Below are 24,974 nucleotides of genomic sequence, written 5' to 3' on the forward strand. Positions count from 1 at the left end.
TTTAGATCACTACTTTATTAATCTAAACAATCTTATATTTCTTTACAGAGGGAGTACTAACTAGATCCATGTAATTCACTAGTTCGCAAGCATCATTTTACCTACAGCGAGTGCATCTAATTCTGTAGTTGTTCTAATCCATGGAATCATTTCTTTAAAAACTTCCAGTCCATTATTTACCTTACAAAGGTTCAGCAAGCATCACTCATACTAACTAGATCCATCTAATTCACTGGTTTGCAAGCATCATTCTACTTGGAGCAAGTGCATCTAATTCTGTAGTGGTTCTAATCCAGGGAATCATTTCTTTAAAAAGTTCCATTCCATTATTTAGTTTACAAAGGTTCAGCAAGCATAGTTCATACAATACTAACTAGATCCTTGTAATTCACTGGTTCGCAAGCATCATTCTACCTACAGCAAGTGCATCTAATTCTGTAGTTGTTATAATCCATGAAATCAGTTGTCTTAAAGTCCCAGTAGATTATTTGATGTAACAAGAAATCTTTCGCTACCTAAGCATACAAGTATTGCCATGGCCACAATGAACACACTACTTCAGCGCATCTATCCCAGGTTCTTACTGCTCCAATTTATCTGCATGATCAACTCAACCACTGACCTTTTGTTCCATCCAGGAGCCCGGGGGTTCATCTTCCCAGTTGACAGCACTGAAGCTGCGGGCGAGCTCTCCCTCCCGTCTACCACCGCTGCGCCGGCCGCCCAGATTTGAGCGTCTGCGCTGCTCCCCTACACCTTGCCCTGCCGCCATGAAATCCCCCACCGCCGCTAACTAATCCACCACACCCGCCCCTAGCACTGGCTGCTCCGCCGCCTTTCCATCCCATGCGCCAGTGCCCGCTGCACCGCACCATGTTCTGCCGTAGGAGGCGGCACTATACTCTCGCCAACCTCCTCCAGAAAAGTAGATCTGATGGATGACGAACCAAATCCGTTTCAAACTATAAGTCCACGTAGCTAATCCAGGAAGTCAACCACGAGAAAAGGGAAGATTTTTACGAACCCGCGTATAGGCTGCATCATCAGGAACTCCATGGCTTGTCACCGCCGCCGCCGGCCCCGCATCTTCTCTCGATGACTCAGTCGCCAACACCCAAAGTGAAGAACAGACTAGAACAGCGGCCATGGAGCTCCGGACCCCACCAACAGGAAAAGGCAACGCCCTGTGCCACAGATCAGGCGTGCACGCATATTCTGGGCCACGGCTCGTCTCTTCTCACTCAAACGGCCGTCCACGATCCGGTTAACTTATGGCCCACTACCCGCCTGCAGCGCATACGTATTTCGGAACAGTACCTTTTTCCCTGGCAGCCCACAACCTCCTATATAAAGAAATGGCACAGATCCTCACGCAGAAATCAATGCTCAGGATAAAGAGCTCATTTGAGCTCGAGCACAATAACTCCACGTCCCAATACTACAGCTTACACATTTTTTTAGAGGAAAATCCTGCTCCAGCTGATGATGGTGAAGATATCTCACACATCAAATAATGATGTACTAGTTCTTTCGTTGAAATCTAATCGACTTACATTAGGAAGCATTGTGGAATCTTCATGAGCTTGAAGTACTCCTTGTATAGGTTGAATAAACATTGCATGATATGCACTAACTGGAGTATTTAACAAAAAACAACCACAATTGAGGCTTGTGTCCCATTGGACTACAACTTTATAAACGTCAAAATAAGCAACCAGTTAAACCATAATCTTATGTTGAAGACTACCACTTTCGGATAGTGGCTGGTTTAGACTATTTAAACGTGTTTGGACCAGCCGTCAAGGCTGACGTGACGGCAAAGTCAACTCCATTTATTTTCACTATTAAGTTGACCGTTATGACAAATGGGGCCATGCATCAGCATTAACCTCCTTCTTCTTTCTCCTCTCTCTCTCTTGGGCATTTCAAGAAACATCTCTTGTGCATCTCTCCAGCGGGGCCTTGCTTCTGCAAGAGCGGCTCATCCGCCTCCCGTACGGCCTGGCCGGCACCTCCTCCCCGTGCCACAGCAGGTGATGGGCGTCATCTCGGTGCCCATGTCCCGCAGACACACTGACACGAGTGAGCCATAGCCATGCGACCGCACCATGCAGACCATGTTCTTGGTCTCCCCAACATCGTTGCCCTCGTCCTCGCCCAGCTGAGGCGGCGTCGGTGGCGCCGCCACCATGTTGTACTCGATACCGCCATCCACGCTGCTGCAGGAGATCCGACCATTCTGCGAGGACGAGCTCAGGAAGTGCCGATTGTTGGTGTTGGAGTTGCGGGGCTTGGCAGCCTTCACTAGTAGAAAAAGGTCCTAATGTGAAGCACATTAGTCCCGGTTTGTAACAGAACCGGCACTAATGTGATCATTAGTGCCGGTTCCAACGGCTAGGGGGCGGAGCTCATTAGTACTGGTTCGTGGAGAACCTTTAGTACCGGTTCTTGCCACGAACCGGTACTAAAGAGGCTGTTGCAGGCTGTGGTCAGGCTGGGGCCCCACCAGAACCTTAGTACCGGTTCATGCCACAAACCGGTACTAGAGGTTTCTAGTTGATTCATTCTGCAGCGATTTTTTAGTCCCACCTCGCTCCGCTAACAGAGTTTTTACCACCTTAAATATGTTACTTCTCAAACTATCACAACCACTTAATCTTCACTGAACTCTGTGTGTAGAATTTGTGGCCACAATATGAGTCTTCTCCGGTTTCTAAACCGGTGACAATTCAGATTGTACACAAAAAGATCATTGATGATCAATGTATTTTTGATGAATTTCTCTGTAGCAGTAGAGCGTTTTGGCTGAAAGGCGGTACTGATCAATGTATTTTTATGTATATTTTTTACATGTTTACACAATCTCTTTCGAAGTATCAGGGTTTATAAGCCCTGAGTGCAGAGACGATGAAGGAGAGGCGCAATGCTCACCTGCACGTTGCTTAGCTTCAGTATGCATGATTCAAGGCCACGTCATCAACTTTCACCCCTTTCTGGCATCATTTGCTATTTTTCATTCATTTACTGATTTGTTTTGAGAGCTAAATGACCGTGAAATTGAAAAGCACTACAAAATGAACTCTGAAAAGGTTGAAACTTGGCATGGTATCATCATTTCACCCGCATAGCATGTGCAAAAAAGTAGAGAGGGTTATGGCAAAAACTGGATGCACTTCGTGTACAAACTCGACAATCTCTTTCGAAGTATCAGGGTTTCGGACGAAAAAACTCATCTATTACACCGGCACTTCATTTTTTAAACTTATTACAACTCCAGACTTTTTGCGTTTAGTATGCACCATTCAAGGCTATGTCATCAACTTTCAATCATTTCTGGCATCATTTGCTATTTTTCATTCATTTACTGATTTGTTTTGAGAACTAAATGACCGTGAAATTGAAAAGCACTACAAAATGAACTCTGAAAAGGTTGAAACTTGGCATGGTATCATCATTTCACCCGCATAGCATGTGCAAAAAAGTAGAGCGGGTTACGGTAAAAACTGGATGCACTTCGTGTACAAACTGGACAATCTCTTTCGAAGTATCAGGGTTTCAGACGAAAAAACTCATCTGTTACACCGGCACTTCATTTTTTTAAACTTATTACAACTCCGGACTTTTTTGCGTTCAGTATGCACCATTCAAGGCCATGTCGTCAACTTTCAACCCTTTCTGGCATCATTTTCTATTTTTCATTCATTTACTGATTTGTTTTGAGAGCTAAATGACCATGAAATTGAAAAGCACTACAAAATGAACTCTGAAAAGGGTCAAACTTGGCATGGTATCATCATTTCACCCGCATAGCATGTGCAAAAAAGTAGAGAGGGTTACGGCAAAAACTGGATGCACTTCGTGTACAAACTGGACAATCTCTTTCGAAGTATGAGGGTTTCGGACAAAAAACTCATCTGTTACACTGGCACTTCATTTTTTTAAACTTATTACAATTCCGGACGTTTTTTGCGTTCAGTATGCACCATTCATGGTCACGTCATCAACTTTCAACTCTTTCTGGCATCATTTGCTTTTTTCATTCATTTACTGATTTGTTGTGAGAGCTAAATGACCGTGAAATTGAAAAGGACTACAAAATAAACTCTGAAAAGGTTGAAACTTGGCATGGTATCATCATTTCACTCGCATAGCATGTGCAAAAAAGTAGAGAGGGTTACGGCAAAAACTGGATGCACTTCGTGTACAAACTGGACACTCTTTTTCGAAGTATCAGGGTTTCGAACGAAAAAACTCATTTGTTACACCGGCACTTCATTTTTTTAAACTTATTACAACTCCGGACTTTTTTTGCGTTCAGTATGCACCATTCAAGGCCACGTCATCAACTTTCAACCCTTTGTGGCATCATTTGCTATTTTTCATTCATTTACTTATTTGGTTTGAGAGGTAAATAGCCGTGAAATTGAAAAGCAAATGAACTCTGAAAAGGTTGAAACTTGGCATGGTATCATCATTTCACCCACATATCATGTACAAAAAAGTAGAGAGGGTTACGGCAAAAACTGGATGCACTTCGTGTACAAACTGGACAATCTCTTTCGAAGTATTAGGGTTTCGGACGAAAACTCATCTATTACACCGGCTATTCAAAATTTTAATAACTTATTAATTACAACTCCAGACGTATTACCAATTTGAATATAATGATAAAACACACTAGTATTAATCATAAGAAAAAATAACCACTGAAAAATATATTTTTAAAGTTAAGTTATTCACGAACTAGTGAGTCACACAAATTTCAAATAATACCAATTTAAACTATTCAAATTTTTTGTACCTAAAGCAAAAATATTCACAAAGAAACTCTAAATACAGCAAAAAACTACTCAGAAATAAATAGAAGAAAATATGTAAAGCACAAAAGAAAAAAAAACTATATAAAAAATTATTTCCGCGCTGCCCAGTGGGCCTGCTCGGCCTTGGGCGTGGTTATGCAAGCCCATAAGGCCCAGCAGGCTCACAGGGCAGCGCGGCAAAGTTAGGCCCAGAGGCCTGCATTAGAGAGGAACTCGAAGGAGCAACCGCGGCTGGTTTTATAAACCAGTGCAGCTGCCCTTCGCTCGGCGAGGTGGGACTAAACATTATGCTGTAGTACCGGTTCCTGGCTCCAACCGGTACTAAAGGGCGGGTCTTTAGTACCGGGTGGGGCCACGAACCGGTACTACAGAGGGTGTGCTTCCCGCCGGTCGGGCTGCCAAATTTGACCTTTAGTACCGGTTCTTGGCTCCAACCGGTACTAAAGGCCTCCCCTATATAAACAGCACTTACGAAAATTTCAGTTAGTTCATCTGTTCGTCGCGCCCGTCCCCGCGCCGCCCCCGTCACCGCCCCCGTCCGTGCGCCGCCCCCGTCGCCGTCGTTGCCGCCCCCGTCGCGCGCGTCCCGTCGGCGCCCCGGCCCGTCCCTGTCACCTCGCATCGCCGGTCGTCGCCCCGCTGTAAGATCAACCGCGCGCCCCAGCCGGCCCCCTGCCGCTCGCCGGCGGCCTCTCTGTGCACATGCACACACACACAAACACACACACACACACACACACAAATGTTTAATGTCAAATGTTAGATTATATAAATGTTAGATTATATATGAGTTATATAATGTTAGATGAGTTAGTTTTTTATACTTTTAGTTTTAGATGAATTTATATTAATGTTAGATGAATTAGATATATATTAAATTTAGGTTTATGAGATTTGATCATCTAATTAAAAATTTAGTATATAGAACTAGCTACTTTATTTTTAGTAAGAAATTAATAGAACTAGTTTAGTTGAATTAGTTGAACTAGTTAGTTGAATTAGTTGAGCTACTTTATTTAGGTATATTTTAGTAAGTGCTTAGTTGAATTAATTAGTTGAACTAGTTGAATTAATAGAACTAGTTTAATTAGTTGAATTAATATAACTAATAAGTGTTTAATGTTTCACCTATGAACATAGGAAATGCCGTCTGATGACGAAAACGATTTCATTATGTGCGAAAACTGCGAAGACCAACGCGACATGTGCGACATAAATTTCCTAGTTGATGATAGGCACTTCAGCATCAAGCTGGATGAGACGGTCGAAGTGGATACAGTAAGTCACAATGACAAGTCTTTTTTCGCAATTAAGCATGCATGACTTATGCTTCATTTGCTTCAACTTATAATTTTAAATTTTCACTATTCTACTAGCGTATCCCCTGCCATGCAAGAATTTTTGTCTTGGATAAGATAGGTTTCAGTTCTAACAAAACTATGGAGGTAAAGGGAGTTTACTTGAAGACCGAGCATGGTTATACCTTCAACGTCAAATTATACAATACAGACACCTACACCTATTTTGAATGCAAAACTTGGCAAGCACTATGCAAATCTTATGCATTTGAGCCTGATATGTTTATCACCTTTGATATTCGTCCCGAAGATGATATTGAAGGTAATAGAGACATTTGGGTCGATGTGCAGATGCCTCCAACTCTACCATTATGTGAGTTTCTCAACCATATTTATGTCTTCAATATTCTTTTTTCAAAAATAGTTGACAACTAATTTCTATTGACAGCTTATTTCCATTCAAGCAAACATGTCCAGCGCTTGGTAGACAGGACCGTCCACTGTCCCGGGGCTGAACTAAACTGTGAGGAGATAAGTCATTATGTTTCATGGCTTGAGGATCTTGATGCTGTCAAGAGAAATTATTTTCCTGAATTTCAAAATCTTAGTACTCAAAACGTGCGACCAATAGTGTTCGTATTGAACTACGGTCACATCTATTTAGGAAATATGGTAAGATTTTTACTATTTTTCCTCAGTGCATCTTTTGCATACATTATTTTTCAAGCTAAACTTCATTGCTAAGTATAATGTTACTATACGATGTTCTTCAACAGGACTCCTGATGTCAGTTGTGCCTCAGTGGATTGGTACTAAAGATCGCATGTCAATGGTTAGCTTACGGCCAAGAGATCCTACATTGCACATGAGTCCATTCAGGGTTTCTACAACCGAGGAATGCTTAATAGTGAAAGACTGGAGCAAAATTGTGAAGGATCGCAGAGAAGTACTAGGGGCAGCAATCAGACAGGTTCATCTGCACGCTTCAATATGATGAATCAGGAGAGCTATACATGTTGTATGCTATTTTACCTGAGAGAGAGCAGCAGGAGTGATTAGCATGCTCTTAGTACTTGTCCTCTCATGTCCGTGTTCTTCGTCCTGAACTTAATCTCAAAGAGTGATTTGCTTTGTGGTCTTATATATGAACGCTTGTAATTTTGACCATGTTAAACTCGATGATATCTTTTCTTCTGGTACAAGTGAATGTTTCTTCTTTAAGCTAGTATTGGTGGTGATTAGATAGCGGTAATGACTATGATGATTAAATAGCGGTAATGACGACTGACGATTTTTAGCTAGCTAGTATACTGTTGTTGGTGATGATATGATGCAATAGTTTTTATATTAATATGATGATGATGAGTTATTATATCATTTATAAAAGAAACCGCAGATTAGTTTCAACTGGATGGATCCTAACTAGCTAAGTGATCAAGTATATGCCATATCCATATTACTTGCTCACCTAATATAAGTGATCAAGTAATATGGATATGGCATATACTTTGATCACTTAGCTAGGATCCATGCATGCATCCAGTTGAAACTAATCTGCGGTACTTTCACCTAATGATTTAACAACTCATTATAATGTAAAAACAATCTCTAAATTAAATTGAAAACACAAAATTAAAGGAAAGTAAAAAATAAAACCAAAACCCCCCAAACATTTAGTACCGGTTGGTGTTACCAACCGGTAATAAAGGTCTCCCCGCACCCGGCCCTGGCTCGTGCCACGTGGTGGCACTTTAGTGGCGGTTCGTGCCAAACCGGTACTAAAGGGGGAGGCCTTTAGTCCCCACCCTTTAGTGCCGGTTACAGAACCGACACTAAATAAGGCCCTTACGAACCGGTGCTAAATCCTGGTTCTGCACTAGTGCTTACCGCCATGCATCCCGCCGTCGCCACCATCATTGGGCATGCCCACAAACCACTTCTGTGCGTTGTCCCACTTGGACGGCATCGGCTTGAGCCTGCAGGTTGCCATGCATAGGTTGTAGACTCATCTTGTCTTGGTATGTGTGATGTTACAGTAACTAGCTATGTTACCACATGCCCTCCTCGTTAATTACTCGCCACATCATCTGTTTTGCCTAGAGATGTGATGTTACCACCTATGTTACTCCCATTATGGGTAGTCTTAGGCTGCCCGTGACGAGAGTATCATAAATAGTATCATGCACGCTAAATAGGCAATTTTAATGACATTTCATAGAATTAAATGAAGTAAAAGGAGGCTGAGTATCATGCTGATATCGTATCATATATTAAATGATGTGCTACTAGCTGCTTAAAAATAACAGAAACAAATTAGGCTCGACAGAGCATTGTTCAGCTCAAGAAATTGAAGAACTATTTCGTGCACTATGGACCATCGTTGTTAATACGGTAGTCAGCCTGCAAACACAACACTTCGTCACACATCTCATTTTGAAATGGCAGCAATCCAAGGCTGGATCACAGGCCCTGTTTCCAAAAAAGCCACTCTCCTTATTCAACTGTTTCAAGTGGATTGATGTCAACACTCTACTGGATTGCATCTGGTGCCATTATTAGCTCCTTGATTATTAGCACCATTGTAAGTTGCGTGTAACCAAACCAGAACCATGGCCGCCACTCTAGGCTCATCATCTTGCCTCCTCGGCCCCGTCCCGTTCAAAGACGTCGGTCGCGGCGGCGACCACGTCATCTCCCCGCCGGAGGAGTATGCGGACATCATCACCGACATGCCCACCATCACCGTACGCGCAGGCCACTTGATGCGGCAGTGGCAGGGCGCTTGGCTGCCCCACCAGAGGGTGCCGGGGGTGCTCTCCTTCCAGCGGCGCTTCACGCCGCGCCCCGACGACGTGCTCCTCGCAAGCCCGCCCAAGTGCGGCACCACGTGGCTCAAGGCCCTGTCCTTCGCGACAATGGCACGGGCCGCCTACCCGCCCGGCAACGGCGACCACCCGCTCCTCCGCCTCAACCCGCACGACTGTGTCCCTCTGGTCGACAGCCTGTTCAGCGCCGGTCAGGAGACCAAGCTGGATGCGCTGCCGTCGCCCAGGCTGATGAACACGCACGTGCACCACTCCCTCCTGCCTCCCTCCGTCGCCCACGACCCCGGCTGCAAGATCGTCTACGTCTGTAGGTATCTACGTAAAACCGACCATTTCTCTCTGCTAATTTTTCATTCATAATATCAGAGCTGGACGAGATCACACCATTGACTTATGCATTGCGTACACAGCAGCCATAGGCTGTTAGTTTACTCATACATGTGGTACATTTTTGTTTTTGAAATAAACGTGGTACAAAATGATTCCTAGTTTGTTTTTACTTCCATTCAGTATGATTTTAGGCTACTCATCTCTATGACTCTATCTGCATCCATTTCTCACCCAAAAAAAAAAACTCTTATGTGCATCCAGGGAGCCCAAGGATATGCTGGTTTCCCTATGGCACTTCTACGAAAGCTCCGAAACCATGGACGGCAGCACGTACACGTTCTCCGATTTGTTCGAGAATGCATGCGAGGGCAAGCACTCCAACGGCCCCATCTGGGACCACATCCTCGGCTACTGGCAGGCGAGCCAAGCCACCCCGGAGAGGGTCCTCTTCCTGCGGTACGAGGAGATGCTGCACGACCCGGTCGGCAGCGTCAGGGAGCTGGCGCGGTTTCTGGGAGTGCCGTTCACGGTGACCGAGGAGGAGGCGGGGCTACCGGTGGACATCGTGAAGCTGTGCAACATCGAGACGCTGAGGGGCGTGAGTGCCAATAAGATGGGCGCGAACGGGATCTTTGTCAAGTTTCCGCACACATCCTTCTTTAGGAAAGGGGTGGTAGGGGACTGGGTGAACCATATGACGCCGGAGATGGCACAACGCTTCGATGCCATTGTGGAGGAAAAGCTTCATGGGTCAAGCTTGTCTTTCAAGTCTTAGTCACCGGATGACCTGTTTTTTTAACAAATATTTATGCAATTGGTGTTCCATTATTATCTTTGGCCACCATTTTATTCTTTGGTTTTATTTGGTTCAAGATATGCAGCGTTATTATTTAATTTGAGTTGCTTCGAATAAAGGACAGGGGAATATCTAGAAAATATTGAACGAGATACAAAATAGTTATGATTTTAAAATATGGAGAGTATATATGTAAAGACATGCATCTACAACAAGTAAATCACGTGATTCAACAATAATAATAAGAATAAGAAACCATATTCTATTGGGGCTCCATATAGATATGTGTTTTCAGATAGTGGCCGGTTTAGACCATCTAAACATGTTTATGACACGTGAGGTCCACTTGTAAGTGCTAACATGGTAGGAAAGTCAACTCCGTTTATTTTGACTGTTACATTTTTTGTTATTATAGAGGGGCCCACACGTCAACACCAACCTTCTTTCTCCTTCTCCTCTCTCTTTCTCTTTGGCATTTCCTCGAACACACCCCGTGGGCATGGGAGGGAAGCATGGAGCTCGAGCGACGTGCCACGCCGGTTACTGAATCGGGCAGGGCCTAGCAGCAGCAGGAGGGGAGCTCCGGCGACAAGCCGCCTCCACGGTCGTCAGAGCCTGCCAACGAGTGCTACAACTACAACACCAATGGCAACGGGCAGCCGCAATGCAAGGATTCGGCAATGTATTGGCTCAAGCCGATGCCGTCCAAGTGGGACGATGCACAATGCGCATAAGTGGCTCATGGGCATGTCCAACGGCGGCGGCGAGGGGATCCACGCCGGCAAGGCCACAAAGCCCCGCAACTCCAACGCCGACGACCGGTGCCTCCTGAGCTCGTCCTCGCAGAACGGTTGGATCTATTGTAGAGCGTGGGCGGCATGATCGAGTACAACATGGTGGCGGCATCTAGGCGAGGGCGAGGGCAACGACGTCGAGGAGACCAAGAACATGGAATGCATGGTGAGGCTGCACAACCATGGCCACGGCCACGACTCGCCCCGTGTCAGTGTGCCTGCGGAACATGGGCACTGAGATGACGACCACCTTTAGTTGTGGCTCGGGCAAGAGGTGTCGGCCGAGCCGTACGGGAGGCAGACGGGCCGCTCTGGCAGGAGCAAGGCCCCACTGGAGAGATGTACATGAGATGTTTCTTAAAACGCCAGAGAGAGAGAGAGAGAGAGAGAGAGAGAGAGAGAGAGGGAGGAAGAAGAAGGTTGATGTTGACTTATGGGCCCCATTTGTCATAACGGTTCACTTAATGGTCAAAATAAACGGAGTTGAATTTCCCATCACGTCAGCCCTAATGGGTGGTTCTCGCATGTCACAAAGCGTGTTTAAATAGTCTAAACCGGCCACTATCCCAAAGTGATAGTTTTTCGCAAAAAATTAAGGTTCAATTGATTGCTTTTTGTTGACGTTTTCAAAGTGGTAGTCCAGTGGGACACAAACCCCAATTGTGATCCAGTTAGTGCATATCGTGCAATGTTTGTTCAACCTATACAAGGATCATTTACAGGATTGTTACGTCAAGCTCATGAAGATTCCACAATGCTGCCTCCTGTTCGTCGATTAGATTACAACTAAGGAACTAGTACATCATTATTTGATGTGTGACATATCTTCACCATCATCAGCTGGAGCACAAGAATATGTCGATTTTTTTTATGATGTTATATATTGTTCAGATTGTCTCCAGGCAATGTATAGTATTGGGACGAGGCGATTTGGTGCCTAGGCTCATGCACCCGTGATGTACAGAAAAATAAAAAAAATACTACAAAATTAAAAAAATCCAATTTTTTTTGCAGGAAAGATAATTTGGTGCGTGAGGTGCGCTCCAAATTTTAGATCATTTGGACATTTGAGTAGCTCTCGGCAAAAATGACAAAATTAGGGTATGTGAAAAAGTTTACCGTTCATGTATTGCTCCAGACCAATTTGCCTTTTTTGCTGAGTGCTACTCTTATGTCCAAATGATCTGAAATTTGGAGCGCACCTCACACACCAAATTTTCTTCTATGAAAAGATTCAGATTTTTTTAAAAATATTTTAGTATTTTTTGTGAATTTTCTTTTCACCGGGCCAGATGCAAGACCTCACAACGACTCCAAATGGATGACTAGACATAGGGTGTAGGTGCACGGCGGAGGGCAGGAACGTGAGAGAGTTGTGTTGCTTTCACCAACAGAGAAATTCATCCGAATGAGATCATTAGATGTGTGGCAGCTTTGAGTAGACTTTGTTACCTTAATCATTGTTAGGTTGGAAGCTTTATGTTTGATTACTCTACAAGTCAAACATTCATGTAAATTTGTAGAGCACTAAAGAGAAATTTTAGATTATATTTTGGCATTGATGCAAGGGTAAAGAACTTACTCGTTTGATCTCCATACCATGGTTGCATGCGTAGTGCAGATTGTCAAGCATTATGAACCCGAAGATGAATAGAAAAACATATTATACATACAAAACTTTCAAACTAAAAAGATGGATACTCATTACTATATTAATCCCTTATCATGATATCTCTCATTATGTTACACCAGGCATGTAGTTGGGACACTATGTCAAGACTCATTGGGGTCAAGGGGCCAATGCCCCCTCCTCCAATATGTTTATAAACGTGCAAGGTTAATTATGATATTTTGAGTTAGACATCTATTGCAACCATATGCTTTTGTATCAACACTACAAGTCACTTAGGCATACGTTTTTTCCTCCCGGCTGGAACCAACAATCTCCCTGTATATGGAAGGGGACGAGGACGCCGCCTCAGGAAGTGGAACGGGACGAGGAGGCCGCCTCAGGCAGTGTGGCAGACAGTTCACTAATGTTTTGCTCGTACTTGATGGCCACCGTGTAGTTTCCACAGCCACAGTCATAAGCCCAATAACCAGTGATTGGAGCTTGTCGATGTGACTGTGGTAAGGAAAACCAAAGCCAGTCCAGCAACAAAAGTTGATGCTGACTTCATAACTGTAATAGCTTGATTTGCAGTGGTCAGTTATGCTAGACGGGAAGAGAGTTTCTTTCTTCAGAGTCTTTTTATTCCAATATTAAGTATAATGTGTGGGCCTATACTGAATGAAGATGGTTTTTTTGCGGGTGGAAAGAAGATGGTTAATCCCCTATCTGTAGACAAATTTGATCGATAAATGTATACCTACCCCCCCCCCCCCCACACACACACACACTTATTACTTATTACTTATATATATAATAATAAATAAAGTGCGTTTCTCCGATGTTTTGATCCGTTCACCCATATTATTCTTTTGAGATTTTTTTTCCTAACCGAGGTGGTACTAGTTTTTGTTCCGCGTTTGGGGGGAAAGTTTTGTTGGAAAAAAAAGCTTCCTGACTCCAACTTGGGCCGCGTTTGCAGCTACACACTTATCTAAATAATGGAATTTCAGAATGTGTTTTTCAATTTTTGGTTTTACCTTATTTCAAGAAAAAAGATTTTATTTTATTTTACCTTTTTTATGACGATTTTAATATTTTACCAATTCGATTTTCTTACCGAGGCCTAACAATAAACAAGCAAACAACGCTGTTCCAAGCCCAGCCAGGTTTCCGGTTCAATCGTACCCAGGCCCAGTCCTAGTGAGTTGGTGGCGGCGTCGGGCCTGTTTTGCTGTCGAGGCCGCCGCGTGGGAGATCGATCGAATGGAGCTGCCAGCGGAGTCGCTCGTTTAGTCCCACATCGCTTGCCGTGGGAGAAGCTGTGGCGAGCGAGGTGTATAAGAGGGCAGCCAGGGCCAGCGGTGGAGGGCACGCAGCTGCGTGGTGACCACAAAGCGAACTATTCTTTCGCCTTTTACTAAAGAATACCGTGTGGGCGCCACAATGAGCAGCATACGCTAATTTTTAAAGGGTCCTTCCCCACAAGGAAGGGCCCCACAATGCAAATTCAAATTTTATCGGAGTTCTCGTTTTGACGTAAATAAACTGCAGGCGTGCTGCAATCCCCGTCCCCAAGTGACGTTTTTCTAAGTTAAGCCGGGAGCAGATTGAATAGATTTCAAGATATATGAATCTGACATTGCTTATTTCGCTGATGTTTTGCTGTGATTTTTTTGGGATGGTTTTAATTTATTGGACGAATTTTAACTTTCACAGCCAAGCGCTCTGGATTTTAAGTTTTTGGGATGTTTTGCTGGATTTGATCTTGTATCACATGCAGAGCGCTCACCAGATGTTTGCCTCAACAAACCTATTGCAGGCTGCTCACCAGATGTTTGCCTAAGAATCGATCAAACCATAGACAAACATTGCGTAAACCACACATCTCCCCGTTAACTCTCACTAGATTTGCTGGCAGGACACCTCATTACAATGCCACTAACCCACCACACGTTCAAGCTCAAAGCCACAACCAACTTTTCAGTACAAGGAACAACAAAGCATACCAAAGAATCCATCATCACAACAGGGAGAAATGGACTGGACTGCCGAAGGGATTCACCATCAGGTAGCCTCAGCAGACATGATCTCAAGCTCAGCCCACCACAGCGGCGACACCTTCGGGGTCGCGCCCTCAGGCCCCACCGCCGTGATCTCCTTCATCTGCGCCGCCACCTGCGCCATCCGCGGTCTCTTGCTCGGGTCCGGGTCGACGCAGGACCTCGCGACGTCGCACAACGCGCGCGCGGTTTCCTCAGGGAAGGAGCCCAGGCTCGAGTCCATCAGCTCTGCAAGAGGCATCTTGCCTTCAAAATAGATGGACGCCCACTGTTCCAGTGGCAGATCTTGCTCAGGGAAGGGTACTCTCCCGGTTAATATCTCCAGCAGTATAATGCCGTACTGATGCACGATGCTCTCCGTGTCCAACATGGTGCAGTCGTCGGTGACCGAATCAGATCCCTTGGTGCCATTCCAGAAATCAAGATCTGAAACCTTTGCGGCAAAATCATCAGTGAGGTGGATAGTTGTTGAGCCGAAGCTCCTTGGCACGACGGGTGGATTCAGCTTGTGCATTTGCTCGAGACAGTATGCTATCCCCATCGATATTCTAAGTCGGGCCATCCAGTCCAGATTCTCAGCTTCTCTAACTGCAACACAATCAAAAAAATTATCAAATACTGAAGTTGTTGAAGTGTGTGAACATTGTAGGAATCATTCTGTTGACAGAGAGAAAATTAAAAGGATATATTATGTACACACTTACCATGGAGATGCTCGAAAAGAGTCCCGTTCGGAGCATATTCAAACACCATAGCTCTGGTGAAAGGATTTTCTTCTTCACAGTAGCCAAGCAGATTGATGAAGTTCTTGTGGCCCACTTTGGATAAACTTGAGATCTGAAACCATAGCCGTTTCAGTCAATGTGTATTTCGCAAAAGAAAAAAAATGTGCGTAAGGAGGTCAGTGGCAGCTTACCTTTTTCCTGTACTGGGATTCACATTCTTTTGGCCAATCATTCTTAGACGATATTAAACTTGACACAACCGCTATTTCGACTCCGCTTGACAATGTTCCCTTATACAACATGCAGTTAGCCGTAGAACCAATTATATTGCTGAAATCCTCACAGGCTGCTTCCAGCTCTGACCGCTTCAAGGAAGGTACACCTGGAAAACATGATTGGTCATGTGTTAAGGTACAACCGAAGTACTCTAAATATTGTATACAATTACAAATATGCACAAATAGAAAGGTTACCTGTCACAAATGCTCGCTGCAGCTGCCCGCTTAACCCTGTGACCCAAGGCCTCACAGTACCCACTTTCTTCGCCCGGCAGTATACAGCAAACGCCGCTGCCATGACAAGGAGAGCCGCACCACCTGCCGTGACCAAACCGTAGGCTCTCCAGGAATGCCTATGCAAAGGGTTGACTGGGGCACCAACTTGAGGATCATGACTTGGCTGTGGGGTGGAAGGCAGAGGCCTGACGAAATGTGGAGGGGCTAGCGATGGGCGAAAAGCTGAAGGCGATGGTGATGGAGCGGTGAATGGCGAGGGCGACGGAGCAGGCGAGGGTGCTCTTCTGTGATGCCTGTGCCTCGGTTGCAGGAACTGTGGTGGGAGGTGGTTTCCACCGCCTACCTGCAGTAGTCTTCTCGGATGCGAATTTCTGATGGGTCAACAGCACATGAAGCAGAACAAAGAGAAAATTAGTGGTTGCATATTTGGTGCCTCGTCTCTTCAACTGTGAGCACATCTTACACTTGAGTAAGAAACACTTTGACCATCATAGATAAATTTTACTCATATTGACACTTCCAGATGTATGAACAGGCTATTCAGCTAAGAGCTAACCATATGTTTATGTCGAGCTGTATGGTATTATTATACTATAAGAAAAACAGTGCCAATTCAGATTTGTTAATCCCGTTTCAGATGCTGGCATGATTGATAGATACCAGAAGAAAAAATGATTGGAGCAATCAGGCAGAAACATGGCCTCCCCCCAGATTTGTGCCACCTTTCCCCCTCCTGTACCAAGACTATAACAACTCGGCTCCACCTAACCACCGGCCGATAAGCCAGACCACCCCAAATCATTGCTGAATCACCAACCAAGAACACCCAGGAGCGAGCCAATTTACAGTTATACAGTTGCATACGCCCCCCAAAAAAATCCCAGAAAATTCGAACCCAAGCTCTGTCGAACTCCATGACTAATAATAGTACTAAAATCACCAAGGGCGCCGCGGATTCGCAAGCTCACCTGAGTTCAACGGAAGCGGCATCCCTAGTCGCGCCCCATTCCTCTGCACCGAGTCCTCCTCCAACCGCTGCACAAACCAAGAGCAGGCAAAATCAGCTCACCTGGATCACCGGAAGTAGTCCAAGAAAGAAACAAACAAGCAAGCGAAAATCCATGGAGAACAAGACGAACCTGGGCTGCCGTGGGCGAGCGAGCAGGAGACGGAGACCAGCAACAGAAGCAGAAGCAGCGGCGGCGGCGGCGGCGGCGGCGGCACGGGAAGCCGGTGCCGCGAGGAGGGCGGCGGGTCGTCCATCATCAGCACGGCAGCTCGTGGGGAGGAATGGCAGCGGCGGCGAGGCGAGCACGGGGCAGTGGCATGTGGCTGGAGCGAGTCGCGGGGACCAAATGAGAAGAGAGGAGAATGAAGCTGAGGCTGCTCGGTATGGTGGTTTGGTGGCGAGGGGAGGGGAGAGGGTGGGGGGATCTGGGAAGGGAAGCGCGTGAGCGGTGGAGGAAAGAGGTTGGACGCGGCCAAGGGGAGAGGGGGGGAGAAAGAGACCGGCCAGCGCGGCGACAAACGTCATTTATTTTCCTATAAATAAATAAATGCTTTCCTCTCCTGTTTATTTTCTTATAGTATATCATTAAAGCTTGGAAAAAAGGCTGGACGCGTTAACACTATTTGTTTCGTATTTTGTTGTTCTTGATTTTTTTTTTTGGCCTGTTTTAAATGCTTTACTTTTCTGTTTTATTTTAAATTTTGTTTGCTTCTTTTTTCAGGCGAAGCAAAGGAGATGAAAAAGGGAATCATTTAAAGCAGGCCAAAAGAGAGCCAAAAAAGAATGAGAAGATTTGCAAATCACGGGTTATAAAAGTCTGGAGCCGAGTTTACGCCGATGCCCCTGCTGCCAAGTAGCGGTGTAGACTATGACTTATTGAGAGTTTTTGTGGCCGTTTGCCAATTCGGATTTGATAATTCTCGTCTGTAGGACTAACATAGCTCATCCAACTGCTGCCTCATTTGATTGATCAAATGGAAAAAAAAAGGAAGAAAATAATCCATATGAATCTTTGCATTAAATCAAACGGTGTAAAGGTGATTCTCATCTACTCCATCCGTTCATAAATACAAGATGTTCTATCTTTTCTTGTGAATCAGATGTATGTAGTCATGTTTTAGTGTGTTCGTTTGCTAATTTCAGTCCGTATTACAACATTTATATTAAAATATTCAAAACATCTTATATTTGTGAACGAAGGGGGTGGATGAGAGCCAGCCACCTCCTTATTGAGAATAACGTGGAAATCCATCTCGTGCGCGCGTGCGTGCGTGCGTGCTTACGGACTTGGACCGGGAGACCAAGCACGACGGTTTGTTTACCTCGTAGTAGTAATTTGGTTTACATGGATGGGAGGTAGTACTACCCCAGAAGCAGAGCAGTTGACCGTGACTAGCAGCGACAGTATTGTTCTTTAATCGCAAAAATAAACTAGTACCAAGACTCACATGCCGCATTGATCACTGATTTGGACGTGATCCTCCTTCGCTCTCCTCATCAAGTGCCCCCCGAATTACTCTACAATCAAGTGGCGGTTATCCGTGACCCATTCCACCTCGCCGTCGACCGTTAACGAGTGGATTAACTTAAGTACTGGCGCCTGACGACGCAGGATAAAATACTTGATCTTGCCTCGTTTCGGTGACGACACGATCTTTGAGCTACGAAGAAAGAGAGCAACAAAAATATAATATCAGGTGACGCATTATTTTAGGAGCTAAACTGCGCTCCAGATCCGGCACCCTATTCTGCCTGGAGTGCCTGGCTTAGGAATAGAAATGCCAAAACCTCACCTCTTTGAGCCTGACTAAGAATCTAGGGGGAAAACGTCACAGGTTCAGACAGAAGACCGAGTGAGCTCACTGGAGATGAAAGATGACAATGCGCACATATAAAGGTAAAAGATGGTACTACCAAATGTTGGTAACCTGTCAATTAACCGTAACCGATGTGTCTGTTGTTCACTCCTCCAACTCCAACTAATTGACCGCGACCAACGAGCAGATAACTGTAGGACCAGTATACCACAAGGAGAGGATATCTTAGGTGACCACGATAGAGCTATCAGCGCGAGAGCGGCGGCTAAACTACCTCAGTGGCTTTCGCGAGCCAACAGAGCTTTGGAGATGCGGCAAGGCTTCTTATCTCTCTCGAGGACCGACTAGCGGAAGTAAACCGACACGAGGGGGATATCGACGTCGTTCTCGTCCTCGTCCTCGCAGGCCACGCCGATGTCCAGGTGCCTCCGGTACTCGGGCACGTCCACCTTGCCCACCTCCCTGGCGACGTCGACCACCTTCTTGGGCAGCCTGTCCTTGTGCCTCGCGAACATGTTGTTGTACAGCAGGGAGGTGCCGCACGAGATGCTGTAGGCGGTGAGGCCCTTGTCGGCGAACCACTGCAGGAGCTCGGCGAGGGTGAGGTTGCCCTGGACGGACCACCGGTCCCACACGGTCCAGCTCGTCTCCTTGTGCTTCATGACCTTGGGCGGGACCGGCTCGGCCATTGAGAAGAGGGGCAGGGCCAGGTTCGCAAATGTGTTGCGGTAGTCCTCGACGGGGTGCTCGCCGGCCATGACCTTGTACAGCTCGAGGCACACGAGCCCTGTGGCCATGGCGGTCGAGGTCGCGATGGCTGGGATGATCCTGCCTGCGATGAACTTGGCCTTCAGCTTGTCGACCTCTGGGATGCTGTAGTTCCTCGCGCGCATGTTTGCTAACCCGGATATTAAATCCATGTGGAAGTTGGTGTCATCATCCTGTACAAGAGAAGCCAAGGCATTATTTACATGCTGAAGAGTACATAAGAGTTGTAATGTGGATTAGAAACACCTGTGAAGATTTCTGAACATTTTTTTAAAACTTAGGACTTGCTGATGCAATATTTGGACCAATTACTTACCTTCTCAAATTGGATAGGTTTCATTTGGAACCCTGGAGGTAGCCTCTTGGCATATTCTTGCAACTTAGCCAGAAGATCTTCAATAACGGCGACATCATCAACTGAGGTGCTGGAAAGATTCGATGCCTTCTCATCTGTCACAATATTAACCCCTTGCTTTGGCTCGAATGTAGGAACTATGATCTTCTGTACTACATCAGCCAGCTTACTAGTGTTCTTTGCCCATTCAGGTATAGCAACCCCAAATGACTCCGCTCTCAATATCGAAGCAGACATGATGAAGTTAAGGTGAGACTGATCAGCAGCTGAAAACTGCAGTGCACGAGGGAAGCGCTTGGGGGCAGACCAGAAAGGAGCACCCATACTGGTGGCAGCATCTTCAGGAAAAGTGAATGTGAGCTGCTTCACACGGTTTGAGAAATAATCCTCAAATCTGGCAAAAAAAAAGAAAAGAGAGATTTTAACTTGAGCCAAAACGTGAAGCACAAAAATGAGCTACACACACCTCTAAGGAAAAGAGAAGTTATAGAAGTACGGTACTTCATGCCAATGCCTTGTGAACAGCAAGGTGATATAATCTCAAGTTCTCAACAGTACTAGTCTATACAGATCACACAATTGAATGTTCAAATAAAAGTGAAAACGGCTGAATCAGATCATCCATGCCTGGTAGACCGAGCTAATATTTTTTTGTGATGAATTATCTAGACGACTAAGTGAGCAACTTAAAATCTAGTTGAGAGCCTAGCAAAAATGTAACAAAATTCATGTAAAGGAGAATGTGATGTTTTTGTTATAAATTATCTAGACACCCAAGTCAGCAGCTTAAAATCCAGTTGAGAACCTAGCAAAAATGTAACAATATTCATGCAAAGGAGAACGTAACAAACAAAGGCAGAAAAGAGAACGTACTTCAGTCGGGCCCAGCTTATGCAATCATCAAATGTACTGCACCGGTCTTTGTTAAGACACTCAGAGACACGTTCAAGCAATTCTCTTGCTTGAGCATCACCTGCTTTCCTCATTGCAGCAGCATATTGAGCAGGGTTAGACAGAAAAGAGTTCACTTCATTTGGCGTTTTCTCAAGCAAACCCTCAAACTCTGAACGAGCCCATGTCAAGCAGTGATCAATGTTATGTGGAAAAGAATGGACTGTGCACATAGGCGCCTGCTTCTCAGGAGGATCTCTTGAAGCCCCGTAATTTTCAGTAAGGTGAGGAATCACCATTTGAGTATTGCACTTTGCGCCCAATGTACCTGACTCCAGCAGTGGCTTCTGGAAGTACAGGCACCTCATGTCCATATACATCCTGGCATTGACATTATCAAGAGCATTGATGACAACATCTAGGCCCTCCCAGAATGTGTCATGGAAGACATTCTCGGTATATGGACAGGCACGGTTCTGGAGAGCATCAATATGAAGGCCGGGGTTGATAGCATTAGCAGCTGTAGCAGCCACAGTAGACTTTGCCTGTCCAATATTCCAGTCACGGAACAAGAATTGACGGCTTAAATTACTTTTCTCAATGATATCATCATCTGTTATGGTTAACTTCCCCTTGCTGCTACAAGACACTCCCATTAACGCAAGGTTTTTCAGGAATTCACATCCAAGAGCACCAGACCCTACAACAAAAGTATTAGCCTCCTCCATTTTCTTCTGAAGCTTGGAACCAAATACAGAGACCTGAGCATCATAGCGGCTGTTTGATGGCTTCAAGTCTTGGGGTTCCAACGGATATGTTGGCAGGGATTCAACAGAGTCAAAGTAGAAGAACTGCATAAGTTGGAGCTTAATCAGAAAAGGATAATGTGTGACCATAAGAACAAAGAAGACAGGTGGATCAGAGCACAAACCTGGTTGAGAGGATGGAACTTCCCTGAACAAGCCTTCACAACTTCTTGACCAACAATACCACCAAACATCGCAGCCATAGGGTTCAATACAGCTCGAGAACCACTTGCAAACTGTCGGAATAGTTTCTCATCAATAGTGTCCAGCTTGCGATCAGCTGAGGCTTCATTAATAGCAGCAGCAATCTTCAGAAAACTTTGAGCATCCTCCTCACAACCAGCAGCAGGGCAGCGTCCATGGTCTTTCTTAAATTTGTCCAGAGCTTGAAATGCCAGGTGAAGCACAGGGGGGCGCTCAAACTTTGAGAAGTCACTCAGAAGAAATTCTCCAGGATCTGTCATGGCATCTCTTAGTGCCTTGAAGCATAGCACCTTTGGTTCCTTCACCTGTGTGACAATTCCACCTTTTACATAAATGCCAAAGTTACTTGTGTCCTCCTCGATGCTAAATGAAAACGGCCTTGCATTTTTAACCTTCCTTGGTTTTCCATCATTCAGTTCTGTCATACCATGGACCTCAGAGAAAACAACAAGATCACCATCTTGGAACTCAAGCCGTTCATCATCAACACAGGATATCAGTGCAGGATTATCATTGCTGATGGATGCAATTATACCAGTATGCGGATCTTCACCATCAACATCAAGAACAGTAAACTTTGGTCCAAAGTCACAAAAGACACTACCAAAAAGGCCGCAGACTTCAGATTTGATAAAGGAAATAGGAGGCTGGTGGTTGTGACAATAATCATCAAATTCATAAGCCTTGTCTAAACCTATATCAGTGAAAACAACAGCCTGCCATGAAAATAAGCTTCAAGTTAGACAGTCATATCAAAGCAACACGAAGTGTATGAAATCTGAAGTGGTGTATGCAGCAGGCTACAAATAAGGTCAGTGGTCAGCAACAAATAAGGTCAGTGGTAAGCTACAAATAAGGTCAGTGGTCAGCAACAAAAAGTTTGCAAGTGGAAAACAATGGATTTTGACAGTAAGGACTAGAGACAAACCTGGAACTTGGACAGGTGCTCCATCGTTAGTTCCTCTGTCAGAGCTGAGATAAGAACAGCATTGTTGAGCTCCTGCAGCTTTGCTACACAAGCAGCGGCCCTGTTCTTCCCAATGTCATCCTCAGATAAAAAGAAATTGCCAGACAAGTCCCACATCTCCACATTTTTTACATCATGTATAGTGACAGACTTGACTCCAGCAAGGGCAAGATTCTTTGCTGCAAAAAAGGTCAGCATTTATGTTTAATACAACAGGCCTAACACATGAGAAATGTGGCATATTAGTTGCAGAACCAGCTGAGACTTTTAACTAGTATAAACATTAAAAAAATGGGTAGCCACAAACAACACAAGCACTGGCCCCATCCCCAGGATTCATTCGCATTGCTGATCAATAAATCAAAGGAGCATTCAGCAATACCCAGTTTCTCTGTTATGGACCATTACATGCCCAACAGGGCGGGTTAACAACATTCAGCAATTTCAGATCAGTATCTCTACCAGATTGGGGCAATACCACCTCCATACAATAGACAAAAACAAACACGTAGACCAATTAATCTACATATACATGGAACATTGGTGAAGAATTTTCCAGGACAATTCTACATCTAGAATACAGTAACGTGGTAAGCCTTTTGTGTAAACATTGGAAATTTATATAGACAGAAAAGGCACAAGCACTCATTCCCCATCCCCAGGTTCCATTCCGTACTGAAACGAGCATCTAGAAGTTCCCAGTTTAGCTGTCAGAGCATTCCATCCCCAACACAAGCGGTTAAAAACGTCCAGCGATTCCAGACCAGTATCTACCAGAGTTTAGGCAGTATCAGCACTACATAGCAGACAAAAACAGACCCCATAGACCAGTCAAATCTCTACATGGAATGGACATCGATACATAATATCCCAGGGCAATTCAGTATTTGCAGTATGTCATTGCAACAAACTAAATATTTATACGAAACGTATCAACCAGATCAGTATATGCAGTATGTCATTGGAATTCAGTATATGCAGAGTATGTCATTGCAACAAACTAAATAATTCCAGATCAGTGTCAACCAGAGTTTGCGCAATATCAGCACTACATAGAAGACAGAAACAGACCCCATAGCATAGACCAGTCAACCTCTACATGGAATGGACACTGGTGCAGAGTTTTCCCAGCACGATTCAGTGTATGCACGACATGTCATTGGAACAAACTAATAAACAAAAAATGGCAGGCGGAGAAGGGACTAGCAGGCGAACCAATTTCAGCGCCGAGCCCGTTGAGCCCGGAGACGAGGACGTCGGAGGCGAAGAGGCGGCGCATGGTCTCCCTCCCGTACACGGCGAGCTGCCTGCTGTGGAGGTCCTCGTCGATCTCCCGCGGCGCGGCCCCGTTCCGGCCCCCGCTGCCGCCCGCGCCCTCCGTCTCCCCGAGCCTGGGCCTCTTGGCGTCCCCTCCGCGGCCGTTTTCGTCCCCCGCCGCGGCGTCGGACGGCCTCTTGGACGGGAGCATGGCGAGCAGGCCCCTGCGCAGCAGCCGCCGTAAGCACCCCATGGTCGAATCCGGAACAGACAGCACCCCATCCCCGCGCGAGGCGAGCGCTATATACTACCAATCGGGGAAGTGATGGAGTGGAGCGGAAGGGAAGTACCTGTGGGGGCGGCGGCCTCGCCGGCGCGGGGGAGGGAAGGGATCGGCGGAGGCGCGTCGCTTGGCGGCTAGGTTTCGGGGCCGGGCGGCGTGGGAGCTTCGGGAGGGAGTATTGATTCGTGGGGCGGGCGGCGGGGGGGAGGGAGGGGGGAAGGGGGAGGCGGCGCTGGTGTTGGCAGCGCGTTTGGAGTTGGACTGGTGGGGGGAGGATGACGGGGAGGTTTTATATGCGGGGAGGCAGGATTGGCTGCTCGCGAATTTTAGGGTGGGTTTGAAAGCGGGGGTTCAGTGCTTGCCCATTTCGAAACCCGGCTAGCTCTGGCACTCCCCGATGTACTGTCTACCAAACCGTGTTGTGGTTGTAGTACAAGATTTCAAAATACGAACTTGATGCACAAATTTTGTTTTTGAATCAGTCGCCGGGGGAAGGAATCCCCCCGCCCGTATGTCGATCTCGATTCGGAAAGAGATTGGTCTGGTTTATGTGGGAAACCGGATTGAAAACCCATTGATTGGTTTATTTACAAAGAGAACCGTGCCGAAAATTGTATAGGGTAACAGTGAAACACACACACACATACACACACAAAAGGATCGACGTGACAATACAAGGGTCAATCACGTAAGCACAGGTGGTTAAGAGATGCGGCACTGGTTATGTCATAAGAAAATACGTACATGACACCACAAGCAAACGAGAGAGGTTGACATGGATGGACAATCCATGCACTTGAAGCAGAGATTAGTGCTATTCTCAAAGGACTGTCAATTAGTAT

General features: G+C 45.6%; 2 protein-coding genes, 1 non-coding gene and 1 pseudogene across 4 annotated transcripts; 2 read left to right on the forward strand and 2 right to left on the reverse strand.

The window, feature by feature from the left end:
* The first annotated feature begins 8,727 nt into the window (after positions 1-8,727).
* LOC123048586 (cytosolic sulfotransferase 5-like) lies at positions 8,728-10,048 on the forward strand. Its single transcript, XM_044471663.1, has 2 exons — positions 8,728-9,254; positions 9,535-10,048. Exons 1-2 carry the CDS (start codon positions 8,728-8,730, stop codon positions 10,046-10,048), a joined length of 1,041 nt encoding a protein of 346 aa, XP_044327598.1.
* A 3,801-nt stretch (positions 10,049-13,849) lies between these two features.
* On the forward strand, positions 13,850-13,967 carry LOC123056244 (U5 spliceosomal RNA). The gene has a single exon (XR_006426678.1). It is a non-coding gene; the product is annotated as a U5 spliceosomal RNA (small nuclear RNA).
* Positions 13,968-14,343: 376 nt separating this feature from the next.
* Positions 14,344-17,118, reverse strand: LOC123051407 (protein MALE DISCOVERER 2-like; annotated as a pseudogene).
* A 1,556-nt stretch (positions 17,119-18,674) lies between these two features.
* LOC123051408 (ubiquitin-activating enzyme E1 3-like) lies at positions 18,675-24,356 on the reverse strand. Of its 2 annotated transcripts, XM_044474274.1 has the most exons (7): positions 24,200-24,356; positions 23,808-24,073; positions 22,554-22,771; positions 21,547-22,341; positions 20,598-21,466; positions 19,686-20,118; positions 18,675-19,542 (listed from the first exon to the last, which is right to left on the reverse strand). In XM_044474274.1, exons 2-7 carry the CDS (start codon positions 24,058-24,060, stop codon positions 18,946-18,948), a joined length of 3,165 nt encoding a protein of 1,054 aa, XP_044330209.1. In that variant the 5' UTR covers positions 24,061-24,073; positions 24,200-24,356; the 3' UTR covers positions 18,675-18,945. The 2 variants fall into 2 exon arrangements, with proteins under 2 accessions (XP_044330209.1, XP_044330208.1); XM_044474273.1 differs by lacking the exon at positions 24,200-24,356 and having other exon boundaries at positions 23,808-24,102.
* Between the last annotated feature and the right edge of the window lie 618 nt (positions 24,357-24,974).

The sequence above is a fragment of the Triticum aestivum genome, chromosome 2D, assembly GCF_018294505.1.
Source record: "Triticum aestivum cultivar Chinese Spring chromosome 2D, IWGSC CS RefSeq v2.1, whole genome shotgun sequence".
NCBI classification, from domain to species: Eukaryota; Viridiplantae; Streptophyta; class Magnoliopsida; order Poales; family Poaceae; genus Triticum; species Triticum aestivum.

Excerpts from the sequence above, each read along its gene's own strand:
- LOC123051408 (XM_044474273.1), bottom strand. The coding sequence starts at position 24,102 with ATGGGGTGCTTACGGCGGCTGCTGCGCAGGGGCCTGCTCGCCATGCTC. Across the intron at positions 22,342-22,553 it reads AGCACCTGTCCAAGTTCCAG|GCTGTTGTTTTCACTGATAT; the intron begins GTTTGTCTCTAG and ends TTTTCATGGCAG. Across the intron at positions 21,467-21,546 it reads AGTTCCATCCTCTCAACCAG|TTCTTCTACTTTGACTCTGT; the intron begins GTTTGTGCTCTG and ends CAACTTATGCAG.
- LOC123048586 (XM_044471663.1), top strand. The coding sequence starts at position 8,728 with ATGGCCGCCACTCTAGGCTCATCATCTTGCCTCCTCGGCCCCGTCCCG. Across the intron at positions 9,255-9,534 it reads AAGATCGTCTACGTCTGTAG|GGAGCCCAAGGATATGCTGG; the intron begins GTATCTACGTAA and ends ATGTGCATCCAG.